The sequence below is a fragment of the Periplaneta americana genome, chromosome 16 (assembly GCF_040183065.1).
Source record: "Periplaneta americana isolate PAMFEO1 chromosome 16, P.americana_PAMFEO1_priV1, whole genome shotgun sequence".
Lineage (NCBI taxonomy): Eukaryota > Metazoa > Arthropoda > Insecta > Blattodea > Blattidae > Periplaneta > Periplaneta americana.
This window is the reverse complement of record NC_091132.1, coordinates 111,285,370-111,300,811: the sequence shown is the minus strand read 5'-3', so window position 1 is coordinate 111,300,811 and position 15,442 is coordinate 111,285,370. Positions and strand designations below refer to the sequence as shown.

The following is a 15,442-nucleotide window of genomic DNA, read 5'->3' as shown; positions in this document are numbered from 1 at the left end:
TAATAAAGCAAAAATATCAATTTCGTTATATTAACTCGATAAGATTCTACAACAGTAAGTATGTGAAGAGAAAATAAAAATGTTGTCATTAAGTTTCAAGGGAATAGAGAATCCATTTGACGTAGTATTACAATAGCGATGTGGGAGTGGAGGAAAGACCTTCCCTTATGGCCTGGCTTTGCAAGCCACTGCAGCGAAATATGGGTTTTAAACAGCGGAATTTTCCCTCTGCTTCCCTTCACCTCTCTACCCTCTGACCAGCAAGACACACTCTCTATGAGCTGCCCACCCTGCAGATCCCAGGTCGACTTTGAATGCAGTGTCAATTCCAATACAGTCGACGCGCAAAAAGATTATGCATAAGATAATAGTACATATTCCCGGCCAGATGAAATATAAAGCAATTTACCAATAAAAGCTGTAACAATTCTTCTACACATTAAAACAAATATTATTATTTTCCTGTCAAAGCAGGGAGTGCTGCAGCTCCGCAGCTCTTATGGACGGGCCGCCCCTGCAGGTAAGTATTACTGTTTTTAACTATATATTCAATATTGATGGTTGAAATATTTTGTTTCGTGCTTTCATCAATTAGCTGTCGCATTTCACTCAATCGTTGGTTTCTATTCCACTGATCCCTATATTATGCACGTGTAGGCCTATAACAAAATCATATGATTTTCCAGTCTACAAGGGAAAATGCCCTTCATCTACATGAAATATTGAACATGTTGGTATTATGGCATTGTTCAATCATGTACTACACTGCTTTATACATACGAGAGTTTGTAAGATTATTATTGTGTTTACATTAAAATAAACGAAGTATATGTAACAGGGGATTCACAGAATCGTGATGATTGCGTGAATAATTTTTTGTTTTGTATTTTATTGTTATTTTTATTCATTCATAGTGTTCTGTTCAAGGGCAGGTCTTTCACTGCAAACCCAGCATTCTCCAATATTTACTATTTTCCGCCTTCTTCTTAGTTTCCGCCTACGATCCATATTTGAGGGGTTCACAACCAGAGTGGACCAAGTCCATCTGGAATAGTTCTGAGATATTGAGTCTTAAAGTTCCTGGCTCACCTTAGCAACCTTCACCTTCCATAGGAAATGCTGCCCTCTGTGGAGTAACAAATGAGTTATGGACTTTGTTTGTTATGGCAATGAATAAATCTAAGTTTTCTTCATCCGAGATTGTATTAATCCATAAACTGGTCACTGGTGGACTTGGTCCACTCTGGTTGCGAGCCCTTCATATCTTGTGAAGTGTTCAATCCCACTTTCGTCCGCGGATTGTAAGAATTATATTATAGGCTACAGGATGACAATAAACCGACAAACTCTGGGAGGTTGTATGGAACACCAAAACAAAGACTTTTCTCTAACGTAATATTGTGCTGTGAGGCACTATTTCGCGTAACACAAATCATTGCCATGTTTTATTCCTGGAGTCTCTTATAAAACATTTACACACCAAAATCACTGCAAAAGAAGTTCCAAAATACTTTCATTGACCTGTACACAAAGACCACATCGGCGGGACATGGATTGTCTAGTCCACACCTGTGGAGTAACGGCTAGCACGTCTGGCTGCAAAACCAGGTGGCACGGGTTCGATTCCCGGTCGGGGCAAGTTACCTGGTTGAGGTTTTTTCCGGGGTTTTCCCTCAACCCAATATGAGCAAATGCTGGGTAACTTTCGGTGCTAGACCCCGGACTCATTTCACCGTCATTATCACCCTCATATCATTCAGACGCTAAATAACCTGAGATGTTGATACAGCGTCGTAAAATAACCTAGGTACTTACTGGATTGTCTAACGCGGTGAAAGACTTCAGGATTGTCGTTTATTTCCCCGAGCCACCAGATCGGTTTAATAAAGCACTGCACTGGGTCGAGACGTGCAACAAAATGTGAATTTGTAGAGTCGTCATGAACTGAAGAACGCATACGCCTTCTGCCGGTTTAATAAAGCCTCTGAGGAAAATATGACAGAGAAAACTGTTTGTTTTGGTGCCCCATACAACCTCCCGGAGATTGTCGGTTTAATTACTTTTCACCCTATAGAAAAATAGTAGCCTACTTTCCCCGACACTCAGGAGGTGGATAACAATAAATCCTAAAGCAAACCTACTATAGGTATCCTACAAGCAAAACTCAGCTCAGACTCCTCGCGCATGCTATACCCCTCTTACCCCCCTGCAGTAGGCAGGTTCTTTAATAAGCGGCTACTGGTATAGCTATAACGGCTACGGTTGCGGACATGTGCACTCAAAGAGCAGCTGTAACAATAACCAATTAAGTGAATATAACATTACAAGATGTCAACATCGTCTCTTTCTAAGTCACAATCGGTATCTATCTTCATTGGAACTGTCCTCATATTTAAATTTTAAATATTTAAATTAAATTAAATTAATATTTAATATAAAACGCTATGCGACTCCCATACTCTAGCAATAACACGTGTTCAGTTCAGCACAAGAAAATAATACGTACGCATGCGCATAGTGTCGGTGGTGTGATTGGAGACGGGGAGCATGCTGGGAAAGGAAGCATACGTCATCTGCGCGAGACAGTCACGCCCGCTGGTTTCTGCGCACTGAGTTTTGTTTGTTGGATGCCTGTAAATATACTTCCGTCCCCTTGAGAGTGGTAGAAAAACCAAAATTTGATATCCAAAAACAGGGGCCTTCAATATTACAAACATAATAAGTAGGTGTCACCAAACCCGGTAATAACTATAATGCACATATCATATCTGTAATGCTTGGGAAAAGTGGCATAAGTCAGTTTTCACAAACATTTTTTTATTAATTTATTGACAACTTACGGAACATCTGCTCACTTGGGAAAAGAGACATAAGTATTTCTCCCATTACAATAATTAATACAGAAGAAAATCAAATCGACATAAACCAGTGTGAAAACAGTTTTTTTCCTTCTCCTGTAAAATTAACATTTTTGACTTGTGCCACTTTTCCCGAGCATTACAGAAATATGGCGTACAATAACAAGACTTAAATCCACACTAAGAGAACTATCAGTCGTACCACGATCGAGAAAAGTGAACCCAACATAAGATGGATGGCGTAAGTACTTGCAACAGTCTTCCAATGTTCACGAAAACCTTCACGGCATTTGGTCAGTTTCGTCGAAACCACACATGGCTCCGAAATCTGTAGGTATGCGAGTCCAGTAATCCCCCAAAAATAGGCCTACTCTAGATTTTAGGTAGGCCTAGAACAAATTGCGGTTAGCATAATTCTTGTTGAAATAAAAGAAAGAAATGTGGGCCTGTTAGTTTTATGTGAATCACTTTGTACAAGAAAAGGAGCTATCCGTACTAACTTAAAAAGATAAAGATAACTGTATCCCTATTATAGACCATGGAGGCACACGGGTTAGCGGGAGGTTAAAGATCTCATCTTTTCTATACTATCGATATTAGTAGCAGTAGGGATGTCAGTCCTACGTGCTGACCCCTTTACTCATTTTTGTTAAAAGCTGAGTAAATCCCATGACGGTTGTGCAGCCGGAAGAATTCGATCAATGGAGAACATGCGTCATCCATCCCTTCGGGAATAGAATTCGCGATCTTCCTGCTTAAAGCGCGTGCCCAGTGCTAACTGTAAGGTTATCAGATTAAAGCTTAAATAAAAGATTATTAAAAAATAAATAAAATTGAGTTAGTTCCTGACCTGAATATTGTTTACTCGTTTTCAGCATGCGCAGTGCGTCGGGCGCAAGATAATATCTCGTATCACGTGACAGACTAAGCATTCGAGCTATTCCATCTCAAATCGACCGAAATATAGAGAAAATTCATCTTACAGTTTCTAAATACAATGAAACTTTTTTTATACGTAGAGAACTGTGATACAATGCTTTGTGCAAAGTTTGAGACATCAGAACTTCATAGTGTTTAAATTAAAAATATTTAAATTTATCGTATTTTCATAAAATTAGCAATTTTAAACTGTTGTGGCTCCGAAACCCTTTCACCCAATGATCAGAATCATGGTTTATTTTGATTCTGAGAAATTAAAGTTTATATTGACATAACAGATTTTCTTACTTTTTATGGAAATGGAGAAATTTAGATTTTTCGTCATTAAGACGCCTTTGCCTAGGAAAAATATTTAAAAAATATATAGTTAGATTCCGCATTGAAAGTACAAATAAACATATTTTTTACTGATGGCACGTTGATAAGAAAGTATTGAAAATACCAAATAAAGAAAATAAATAGTACGCGCGTGAACTAACCAGCTGACTGTGAGACGGGAGCTAGCCGAGACAAGCAAGGCCAGGAGACAAACACGTGATGTGTCGTCTAGCAGCGCATGGCTGTGCTAGCTTTATCACAGGTTTTCATAAACACAGGAGTAAAATGACGCCCAACGCTCGCTTATCTTCAGCTCTCGGCCAGTGCGTGCGGTACTGCGCCGTTCAAGTCAGGACGTGTGAAAATAATCTATTTAATACCCTCGAAACTTATTGCCATACCACTAAGCAAACAATGCCTAATCCCTCTTAATAATGCAAGGTTTTTTTCTCAATATTTTTTTACATTTTTACAAACTGGCAAAAAGCCTAAAAGTAAGTAAAATCAGATTATTTATCTGTCTCTCTGTATACAATAAAAATGATTACTTCTTAACATAACCTACCAAATGTCAGCTTCAAAATGAGCTCTCGTTCAATGTTCTGCAGTAAATGGTTCCAGAGTTCTGAGCGCTGAAAGAGGCTTGTTTTCACAAAATACGCTAAATTTGTCGTTCAACAATACGAAAACCGTTTGACTTTCGATAATGTATTTTTGAAAATGCACTCTCCTCAGCACCAAAAATTACAGTATAAAAATGCGAGGTTTTTTACTGATCGATTTCATATGGAATATCCCATTCCCACTACTCTCTCAAAGTACGCGTCAGTGTCCTAATATAACACTCCAAGCAAGCTTTCACATCCTTAGGCCTACAATTAGTATGCACAACTAATTTTTTTATGTTTTGTCCTCTGCTGTGTGCGCAGTTTGCAGGGAAGTTTAGTTTAGTTATATGTAGCTCATTAACATTTCCGTGTAAGAAATTATCTGAATCTGAAACAACCATTTCTTGGAGAAAATAAACGTGCGAATTCTAAATGAGGCAGCAGAGCAAGTGGACAGTTTCAAATGCATGGGGTGTACTACAGAGTGCTGCAGAACAGCGCTTAGAAGCGGTTTACATTCGACCGGCGAGGTTGGACAGCCGACCGAATATTCGATTTTCAAGCGGTTGCGCCTAATGTTTTGCAGGGTAGACAGAACACCAGGCACACTTCACCATACAAGAACTCTGATGACATTTTCTGACTACACAAATGGAGTAACAATTGAAGGAAATTTACTTTTCCTAATTAAAAAAAAAGTGTTAGCTTCAAATAGGTCTATAATTGATTGGACACCTGTTTCCTCGAATTTTTTCATCATTTTCTTCAGCCCATTAATTGACATGGGACCTCTTCTCTACTGTTTCTGTCGGTGATATTCCCGCAATGCAACGCAGCTATTGCTGTTATTCTGGTAAAACAACTTCACTAGCAGTGCATGGTCTCTCTTCTCAATTACTATTGCGTTTCACAAGGAAAAGTTCAACCATCTAAATTTTCAACCAACATTCACTTCACTAACGGAATCAACACGCGTCAACAAGCAACAGGGAACTGACACAATGTAATGAAACCGGAAAAACATACTGACGTCAGAATTACAGACATCTGCATGTTTTGACTGCTTACAGCGCCATATTTACACCTGGTGGCGAGACTTGGAACTGCTTTTTTTGGTATAATTCGCGAGCACATTGGTTAATTAGCATATATACGAGGTTTCACACTCCTACGATCATTAGAGTCAGTGCTGTGCCACGGTGAACACCGTAAGTTTAATTATAACCACTCTGTATCTATGGATGCATATTCCACGTATTGATCTTCGTGACTGTATATACTAGATTGCGACTGTACCATGTTACAAAAATCTATAGATGCAGTGACTAATGTTTGTGTCATTATGACAGTTATATTTAAATACAGTAACTTGAAAACGATTAGAAATATCTCAAAACAGATTGCACCATTGTTTTTTTTTTTTCAGAAACTTTCACATGATTTTGAGTACCTACATGACCCCCTTTCCATTCAAAATATCAAAGTTGGATCCCAAAATGGCGGCTTTTGAGATAGCTGAGGGCTAGAATCAAATGTGTCACTGGTAGAGCATTTGGTCTTACTGATAACACCTATAGTAATCGAAAATCAAGCATAATTATGAAAGATATTTATATGGTTCCAGACTTTTAATTCATCCTGTATAATGATTCACAATGTTATTAACACAATATTTCTTTCTCCTCTTTCACAATAGTTGAATTAATCAACATCTTCGATGTCGGGTTGTCTCTTTTAGAATGCTTTAGCTAACGGACCACACAATTGACTTAACACCTGAAGATCATTGAACTTTGTCACCAATACTGGAAGATGAGAATGATAGCTTATTTCAGAGGATGGAATGTTCTGCTTTCTGTCAACAATAATGTGTAGGGACCGAATTTTTATGTAATATCAAGGTGTGAAATATGTACATATTTATGTAAGAAAACTAAGCTGAATATGTACCAAAATATGTAAAATCATGAAAATATTTAATATCAATATCTGGCAGGTATATGATAGGTAAGACTCTCCAGTTGTGATTTCATAGAGCACCCGACTTTTTTACCGCACACTTGACACATTACTATTTTTCCATCTGTAGTGAAAGCTTCGTCCATCGCAATCTATGATTTTAGTTTTGTCGTTAGGGTTGAAGATACAGGGGCCGTCGCCCTGGGTGGCACAGGCGGTATAGCGCTGGCCTTCTGTGTCCGAGGTTGCGGGTTCGATCCCGGCCCAGGTCGTTGGCATTTAAGTGTGCTTAAATGGAACAGGCTCATGTCAGTAGATTTAGTGGCATGTAAAAGGACTTCTGCGGGACCAAATTCCGGCACACCGGCGACGCTGATATAATTTCGGCAGTTGCGAGCGTCGTTAAATGAAACATAATTTAAAAATTTTACAGGGGCCATTTTAGTTAAAAGCAGTAGATAAACTCACTTGCACTATATACTGTAAGTACTAAAACTAGAGAACTCAGTAGTGGATGACACATCAGTACTGCAAGCACTGTTTCGCTTTACTGGATTAGGAGAAAATGAGAGGAGATGTGGGACATACGCAATTTAGCTGCTCCCTGTAAGAAACAAAGTACATACTAAAACCTCAAACTATAGGCATTTACAAACTGTTGTTTGAAAAGTGACATTCCTGTCACATTCAGAAGGTAGGATTATTCCAGCCGATAACCATACTTTGTAATTGCTCGGAAAATTCCATTTTCGTATAGATCTACTAAATTTAAAGTAAAGAGGTCAAGAAATAACCTCAAAAGCTATTTATTTTAATCTTTCAACATCTTTCCAGTTTGTTCCTTCACTTCAGCTTCTTTTCAAAAGTCGGCTACCTTATTGCGACTCATTCCAGACTTGACACGGGTTTTCCCTGGAAGGATTAGGAAGAGGGTGGGTAAGGTTGCAAATTGCATGGGAACGGCTTGTTAAGATGTGTGCAGAACAATTATAGTTGGAGACAAATCATGTCGTCCTCGTCCCATCCACCGCATGAAGACAACGCTACTCTCTGAGTAATTTTTACAATACAAGGTAGTTGTATGAGAAAGGTTGCCTTTTGTTCACTCATATTTACAGTAGGCGGTATGGGGTGAGTGCCTCTATTACTTCCTGGAACTAAGAATGTTATGTTTCGTCCCGAAATATATCTTTTTCTTGGGTAGGTAAAAACGCTTTTTAAATCTTTGTATTTAAAATTGTAAACTTCCCCAGCAGAAGTTATTTTTTTTCCTTTTAGAGAAGTAAAAATGAATAAAACCCCTAAATATGTAATACCAAGCCATAATAAGTAATGTGGGGTATGTAAAAATATGTAATATGAAATTTTAATATATTGATGGTAATTACAACGTTCGGAAAGATTTCTTATTTATATACGGTTAAGTTGAAAGGAATATAATATGTAATTACATAAAAAATCAGGTCCCTAATAATGTGTGACACCCAGGCTGCGTTCTACGCACATTCTCTCATAGTAATAGTGAGTATTCCTTTTCAATAAAAACCTCAGTTATTAGACGTGTTGCAAATGGCGATTTCTTCTTACAATGAGATTCCAGATTGATTGATTATTTGTCTTTAGAACCTAACAGATTAAACTGTGTTAATATACTTCTTCTTTCAGCTTGTGTAACATTTTCGAAACATCTCAAGTGTCGACAATTGCAGTTCTCAGCTTCTCACTCTCAATATGACTCATGACACAGATCTTCTTATTAGCATCAGATAATCTGCCAATTCTTGGTTTCTTCTTCACATATCATACTCACTATAACTTGCTTCCATGATTTCCTATTACAGACTGAACATCGACAATAAATGACTCGAAATTTATTTACTGACAACAATGGTCTTGGTTATGGTACACCTATACTGTAAAGGAAAGGAATTAATATCGCTACATTTCAGCTGCATTTGGACTTTGATTGTTCTTTTCTTGAACCAATTAACTTTGATTGTTCTTCACAAGGATCCTAAATGTGACGCCTCATTAAAGTGGACTACGATTGATTTTTTCATGTATAAATCAGCGGCGGATTTTCAGGGGAGGCAAGGCCCTAATATTTTACCAGAACACAATATGGCAGTAATAATTCCAGCTGAATTAAGATCACAGACAAGTTATAGGAAATGACGAACATTTTTCCTTTTATATTAATTCTACTATTCACTACGGCTAAGATGTAAGTTACGTGAAGCCGATCACATCCAGTTGATGATGCCCGCTCGCTATACTGTAGATAGTACAAATAATTCGTACTGAAAAATAACAGATAGCGCTGTAACCTGTATAGTCGACATCTAGCAGCCTGCTTGAGTGGGAGAGAGGAGTCGGCTACATCATTCTATTCCCCTGTAACCATGACAACAGCAGTTCAACCAATAAGATAGCTGGTTAGCGGAGTGTTTAAACTTGACTAGAACGCGCGAGGGGAGCCGAATTTGGAGATGTCCTACCCACTGCTGACAAGTGTACCGCTGTACTGCTTATAGTCAGCTGGTTTCGGATGTATTGGGAAGCCGTCTCTCTTTCTCTCTTCTTGCTTCTGGAAAACTGAGTCATGTGTTGTTAGTTTTCTCTCCCTGCGTAAAAGTTTTCATTTATGTTGTTAGATTTTCTCTTGTTAGCGGGTGTTCCTGTTATTTTATTCTTTCATGTTACGAGATGTATTTATTTATACAGTATTTTTAATATATCGAGAGTTTAGAAACAAATGCAGATTTGTCTCTAGCTTTTTCTAGTAGCTGTTGTTCAGTATGTTGTGACCTAATTGATCGGTTTGCGAAGAAAGAGGATCGTCGAGTTAATTTGCTGTAAATTAGATTATGCAGGGTGATTCAAAAGTCGTGCGACATAGGACATCTCCTTTATTAGTGTAAGTACAAAAAATAGTTTCAAATAAATGTTTTAGATATTGCTATGTGTAGTTCATGTGCAAAATTTAAAGAAAATCGTAAGAGCCATTTTTGAGAAAATTGCAACAAACATGTTCGCGTTTCAAGTAAAGTACCAGTTTGGTTAGGGAAAACGCATCCAAAACGGAGGTTTCACATCTCTGAAGCGTACGAAACTTAAATTAGAAATGTGGTTTGGGTCGCGCGCCGTAATTAATAAATTGTGTTTTTTGTGTAGACAGGTGAGTAAGTGCTAGTTTCACCAGTGAAACAGGTAGCAACAGACAATGTACACAATTCGTGAGAGGGTGGAAATGGTTCTCATCCATGCGGGAGGCCTGAGCCTATGGAAAGCAGCAGAAGAATATCACAGACGGCATCCAGATCAACCTACCCCATATCACGGAAGCATTGATCGTTTAATGGAACGGTTCACGACAACAGGCAGTATCCACAACAAAAAACGTTCAGGGCGGCCTCGTACAGCAATAGGGGATGCAAACGCAGCTAGTGTACTAAGCTAAGCTGGTAGTCAGTCCATCACGGTCAACCAGGGAAGTGGCGCAAGAATGTGGCACCAGTCAAGCGTCCGTGTCCAGGATATTATCCGTCAATCATTTCCATCCCTATCGAATGCACTTTGTGCGGTAACTGCATGTGGATGACACAGATATGCGGGTGCAGTTCTGTGAGTAGTTTCTTGAACGACGAACGCACCAGCCAAACTTTGAAGCTGATATTTGTTGGAGCGATGAGACCTGTTTCCATTTGAACGGAACAGTGAATCGACATAACGCTTTGTACTGGGCAACCGAAAACCCCCACATAGCTGTAGAGGCTCATAATCAGTTTAACCCAAGATTAAATGTGTGGTGTGGCATACACGGGGATGTTGTCATCGGTCCCATGTTTCTGAACAACAAGCTCACTGCTCCACTGTACAGATAGCATCTCGAGGCTACACTGCTGCCCTACTTGGATGATCTGCCCCTAGAAAAAAGACGTGGGTTTTTCTTTCAGCAGAATGGAACACCACCGCATTTCAGATTGACAATCCGCGAATTGCTGAATGAAGTTATCCCTGGGCGTTGGATCGATCGCAGGGATCCAGTGGAATGGCCGCCTAAGTAGCCAGATTTGACGCCACTTGACTTTTTTCTCTGGGGACATCTCAAGTCTGTAGTTTACAGCAACAGGCCCCGAAAACTGGATGAACTGCAGGGACAGGAGAGAATGTGTACAAATAACACTTGCAGTATTACGTAATGTTACCTCAACCGTGTATGGATGCGCCGTCAACAAAATGGCCACCAATTTTAACACTTACTCGATTAGTGTGCATGTGGAACAATTACACAGGTCGTGAAAGTTCAAGAGTTAAAAAATGTTTCAGTTTGTCATTGTGACTCTCAACTTACTCAACTGTGAACACAAAAAGCACAATTTATTAATTACGGTGCGCGACTCAAACCATATTTCTTATTCAGTTTCGTACCTTCCAGAGATGTGGCACCTAAGTTTTGGATGCGTTTTCCCTAACCAAACTGGTACTTTACTTGAAACGCGAACATGTTTGTTGCAATTTTCTCAAAAATGGCTTTTACGATTTTCTTTAAATTTCGCACATGAACTACACGTATCAATATCTAAAACATTTATTTGAAACTATTTTTTGTACTTACACTAATAACGGAGATGTCCTATGTCGCGCGACTTTTGAATCACCCTGTATAATAGTAATGAGCAAGCCCCGGATTCTTAGGTTCAAATCAATTTTGTTGCTATCTCGTTACTCTCAAAATATTGCTTTTCTTATTCGTTTTATGTAGCAAAGCGTAACATTCTTAAATTCAATATGACCTAAAATGACCTAATTAGTAGGTTAGGACTTAAAGTGTCCTCAAGAGAGGCAATCTTCACCAAGCCGTTGTAATATATTAACAGTATGTTGTTTATTTTTATGTTTTTTTTTTTCGTAAAATCATATAAATTTCTAAAACATAAATTGGAAAACCAAATTTTAGGTTTCTTAAAACCTATAAATTCTGCGTTTGGTAATGAGGCACGTCACAGGCCTTATATTTTTATATTCTCATCAGTCACGTCTTGGCCTCCTCAACTTTCAAACCCACCGTCCGCTACTGGTGGTAGAATGTGTAATGGTAGCCAGGACCTGTTTTACAATATGCCACCAAAATATCATTCTTTGAATTTTTGGACTTTGATTGTTCTTTCCATGTATCCTTCATTTGTAATCCATTTAATATCACAATTTAACTATAGCAGCTATTCAAAGACGATAAGATGGTAATTGCCAACGAAATTCTTTGTACAATGTCCCTTTTATTCTATAGGGACTATTCAGATAGGATTACAGTATACTCTAATTGTTAAAGCCTATTTTTAAGTTACAGACTCTGTAAAGAGACTTTAAGACGGTAGTTGTATTTTTTATCTAAATTTATCCTACGATTTTTAAAAAGCGAGTTTAACTATACACGCTAGACAAACGTGGCAGGACTTCGATGACATGAAGAAGGCACGTCACCAATCTTCATTTAACACAACACAAAACATCACTAGACAGAGGATAAGCCTATACTGTACTTCCATGAAGAAGGCGAGATTCGAACTCATAGCCGTAATCTTCTAGGAACATCAAAGTTACTGTTACGTTCTCCACAGCCAGCATTAAAAGCTAATTATTATGTTTAATCAGATTCTGTCAAGTAAAAGTTTCGCGATGATATCGGCTGTACGGACGGACTGATGGACATAGAAGATAAATTTAACAAAGCTGCAAGATACTGTCGACATATTTTAGGGATACCTAAAAACCATTTTGATTACATCACACAATTATAATAAGACCTACCACAGCATTAATTTCTATAAGCTAAAATAAAAAAATTGTTCAAATGAATTCAGTTTATCTTATTTCCTTATGTAATTCAGACAAAGTAATTTTAAGTTATACTCGTGATCGTGATGTTTTTCCTGAAATGTACGGGTTTCCAGAATCCGAAAAGGAAAACCCTGACCTAATTTATAAGTTTGCCTGGACGCGTATCGATCCCCAACATTCGGCTGGCAGGGAGAAGCGCGTGGCCTAGTATAAACCACGTCCCAGACGACACAACTGTCGTTGTGAATGGTTAAGGCTGCAGTTTCAAATGTGTCTGAGTGTACAAGAAATCTAGTATTCGAGACCATTTCGTCTCCTTCACGGTGATGAAGTTGGTGCTGTTAATTCTAACGTTGTTCGAAAATTCTCTACAGAAGAGGATTTTTCCAAAAGAGGTACCTTAACAACTTTTATAATAATTGTAAGAAATACTTTAATACTAGTGGCTTGTACAGCAAATGCTGCAAACTAAGTTCATTAGAAATACAAATAAAATTTTTTCAGATTTATTTTCAATGAAGAATAGGCCTACCAGTCATTTTAAAAGTTATTTTCATCCTTAATAATAAAACATACTCTCTCTGAATGTTTTTTTATGCCAAATACCTTTTCTTGAATCTATCCATCTTCAGTTTTTGAGTTTAAAAGCCAAAACGGAAGTAACAATGTTAGTACGATTAGTGGATTTTTCATGTGGGAGTAGAGCAGTAGTAGCTATTTCAGGTCATTGTGGATTGCAGGTGAAAGTTAAGAAAATGTCAGGTTTGCCATGCTTTCGAACAATAGACATAGCATCTTAATATAGCTGCTGCATGTTTCGTGAACTAGCTTGAAATGTAGAGGGTAGAATAATTTTATCTAGCTGAAATGATCGGGAGACTACAAAATATTGTAGACCTCTTATTTTATCAGTAAGTAATACCTTTTGGTCTTTTCTTAGGAACTGTAATTTTTGCGCTCCCTCCAAACAATACTGGACATAATTACGCATATAAATATTCACACCAACCGCCATTAAATATATGAAAAAGACCCACACCACTTGATTGATAACTATAAAAATATTTCATTTTTAATAACGTAAGTTTTGTAGTTTTCAGTAACATATACTGTATATATTATACAGTCGTCACTCAGTAAACTATAGAAATGAAGATCTAATGTAAGATATTCTCTACGTCTATTTACATAACCCAACAGATTTGAGTTTCATATCATCAATAGGTTACATCATTAATATGCATATTAGTGACAAATACTCGTATCATGGCATTAACTATAATAATATTTCATTTTTAATGGTGATAATGTCATCAAACTACCTCAAGTTTCGTAGTTTTTAATATCCAGTACACAGCTGTACTCAGAAAGTTACACACCACAGAATCAGATCTGTAAATTATAAGTCTTGAATGTTTTTAATAACCAATTATAGAGACGTTATAAAAACCACACAAATGAAGATCGACATATTGTTGTCATTATGATGTCACAGAATCTGCTCTGATTTGCTCTAAATATGTCAGAAATCCTGCATGTCTTGGCCTTCGTGTAATATTGCTTATTGTAGTGTGTGTGTTTTGTTTTATTCTGAAAAAGCCATTAGTTCTCAAAACTGACGACAGATGGATTTTGGAAAATAGGAAAATTATGTAGGAAAATTGACATTTCACTGAAAACTACTATTTTTCTGAAAATCTTTGGATTGCAGGCTTCAAAATGAGGGGTCATTCATTAAAATCCGTTCAGCCGTCTTCTCGTAATTTCCATTACCGGTTCAAATTATATATATATATATATATATATATATATATATTTACTTTATTGTATTTTGTAATTCAAAATGTCCATGGAGAGTATGGAGAATGTACATAATCAAAACACGATTTAAAAACATATTTCTCACGAAATGTATAGTCCTGAAACCCTACTTTAAATATTTTTCACGTCTGTTTCCTACAATGACATAGGTGGCCTAAATACGGAAGAAACTATATGGTCACTCACCGACTTAAGTTAAACAATATAATATATGATACGAAATTTCAAACTTTCTTTATAAGAATGTTAAAAATTACGCTTTAACTATATTTTAAGTACTACAACGAATGAGTACAGTACATTCTAGAAAGATTACGCCAATATAGCATCACTTAATCAGCAATACAAGCAAGCGATCGGCTCCATCTGGTAGACAATAAACAGAACACATATCTGCTAATTAAAACAGTATAATTTTCAAACGGTGTATTTCAAAACAATGACATAGTGCTTATAAGAAAATATCAGTCGTGTTCTAATTGTTATGGTAGGTTATGCAACATATAAAACAACAATAATGTAATCTATAAAATATATAAGGAACTGTTGAAAAAATACAAAAAATACAAAAGAAATTTTTTTTTTTTTTTTTTTTTTTTTTTTTTTTTTTTTTTTTTTTGCGAGGAGAGAACCAAAAGCTTGCACAGCAGCCTTAGGCAGTGTTGCCAGGTTGAGGGATTTATCTCTCGGGATTGAGGGATTTTTTGACAGAATGACACAAAATGTAGGGATTTTCAGATCTTTCCAATTTTTTTCATTTTTTAATATTTTTCAAAATATTTTTATTTTTCAGATATAAAATGTGTTTCTTAATTTTTATTAAAACCACATAAAAGTGATTTAACACTGAAAACTCTAGTATGTGCTTAATCTATGGTTGGTCAACATTATGTAATTTTAATTCAAAGAGTTGAATGATTCAGATAGTTTGAAACGATCAATGAGATTTATGTTTTCTTTTTTAATTTTCTTCCTTGTTGGCTGCCATTTCCCATTGTCGTTTACGTCTTCGCGCTTTATATTCAATCAGTGTTGTCATGTGAGGGAATTTATCCCTCGACGTAGGGTTTTCTCATACGAAAAGGTAGCCTATGTAGA

General features: G+C 37.1%; 1 protein-coding gene across 1 annotated transcript in view; it reads left to right on the top strand.

The window, feature by feature from the left end:
- The first annotated feature begins 12,695 nt into the window (after positions 1–12,695).
- Positions 12,696–15,442, top strand: part of LOC138691070 (inter-alpha-trypsin inhibitor heavy chain H3-like) — a 60,097-nt gene continuing 57,350 nt past the window's right edge. The window contains exon 1 of the mRNA XM_069812757.1: positions 12,696–12,918. Coding sequence (XP_069668858.1) covers positions 12,850–12,918 — 69 coding nt within the window. The 5' untranslated portion in view covers positions 12,696–12,849. The remainder of the gene's footprint in view (positions 12,919–15,442) is intronic.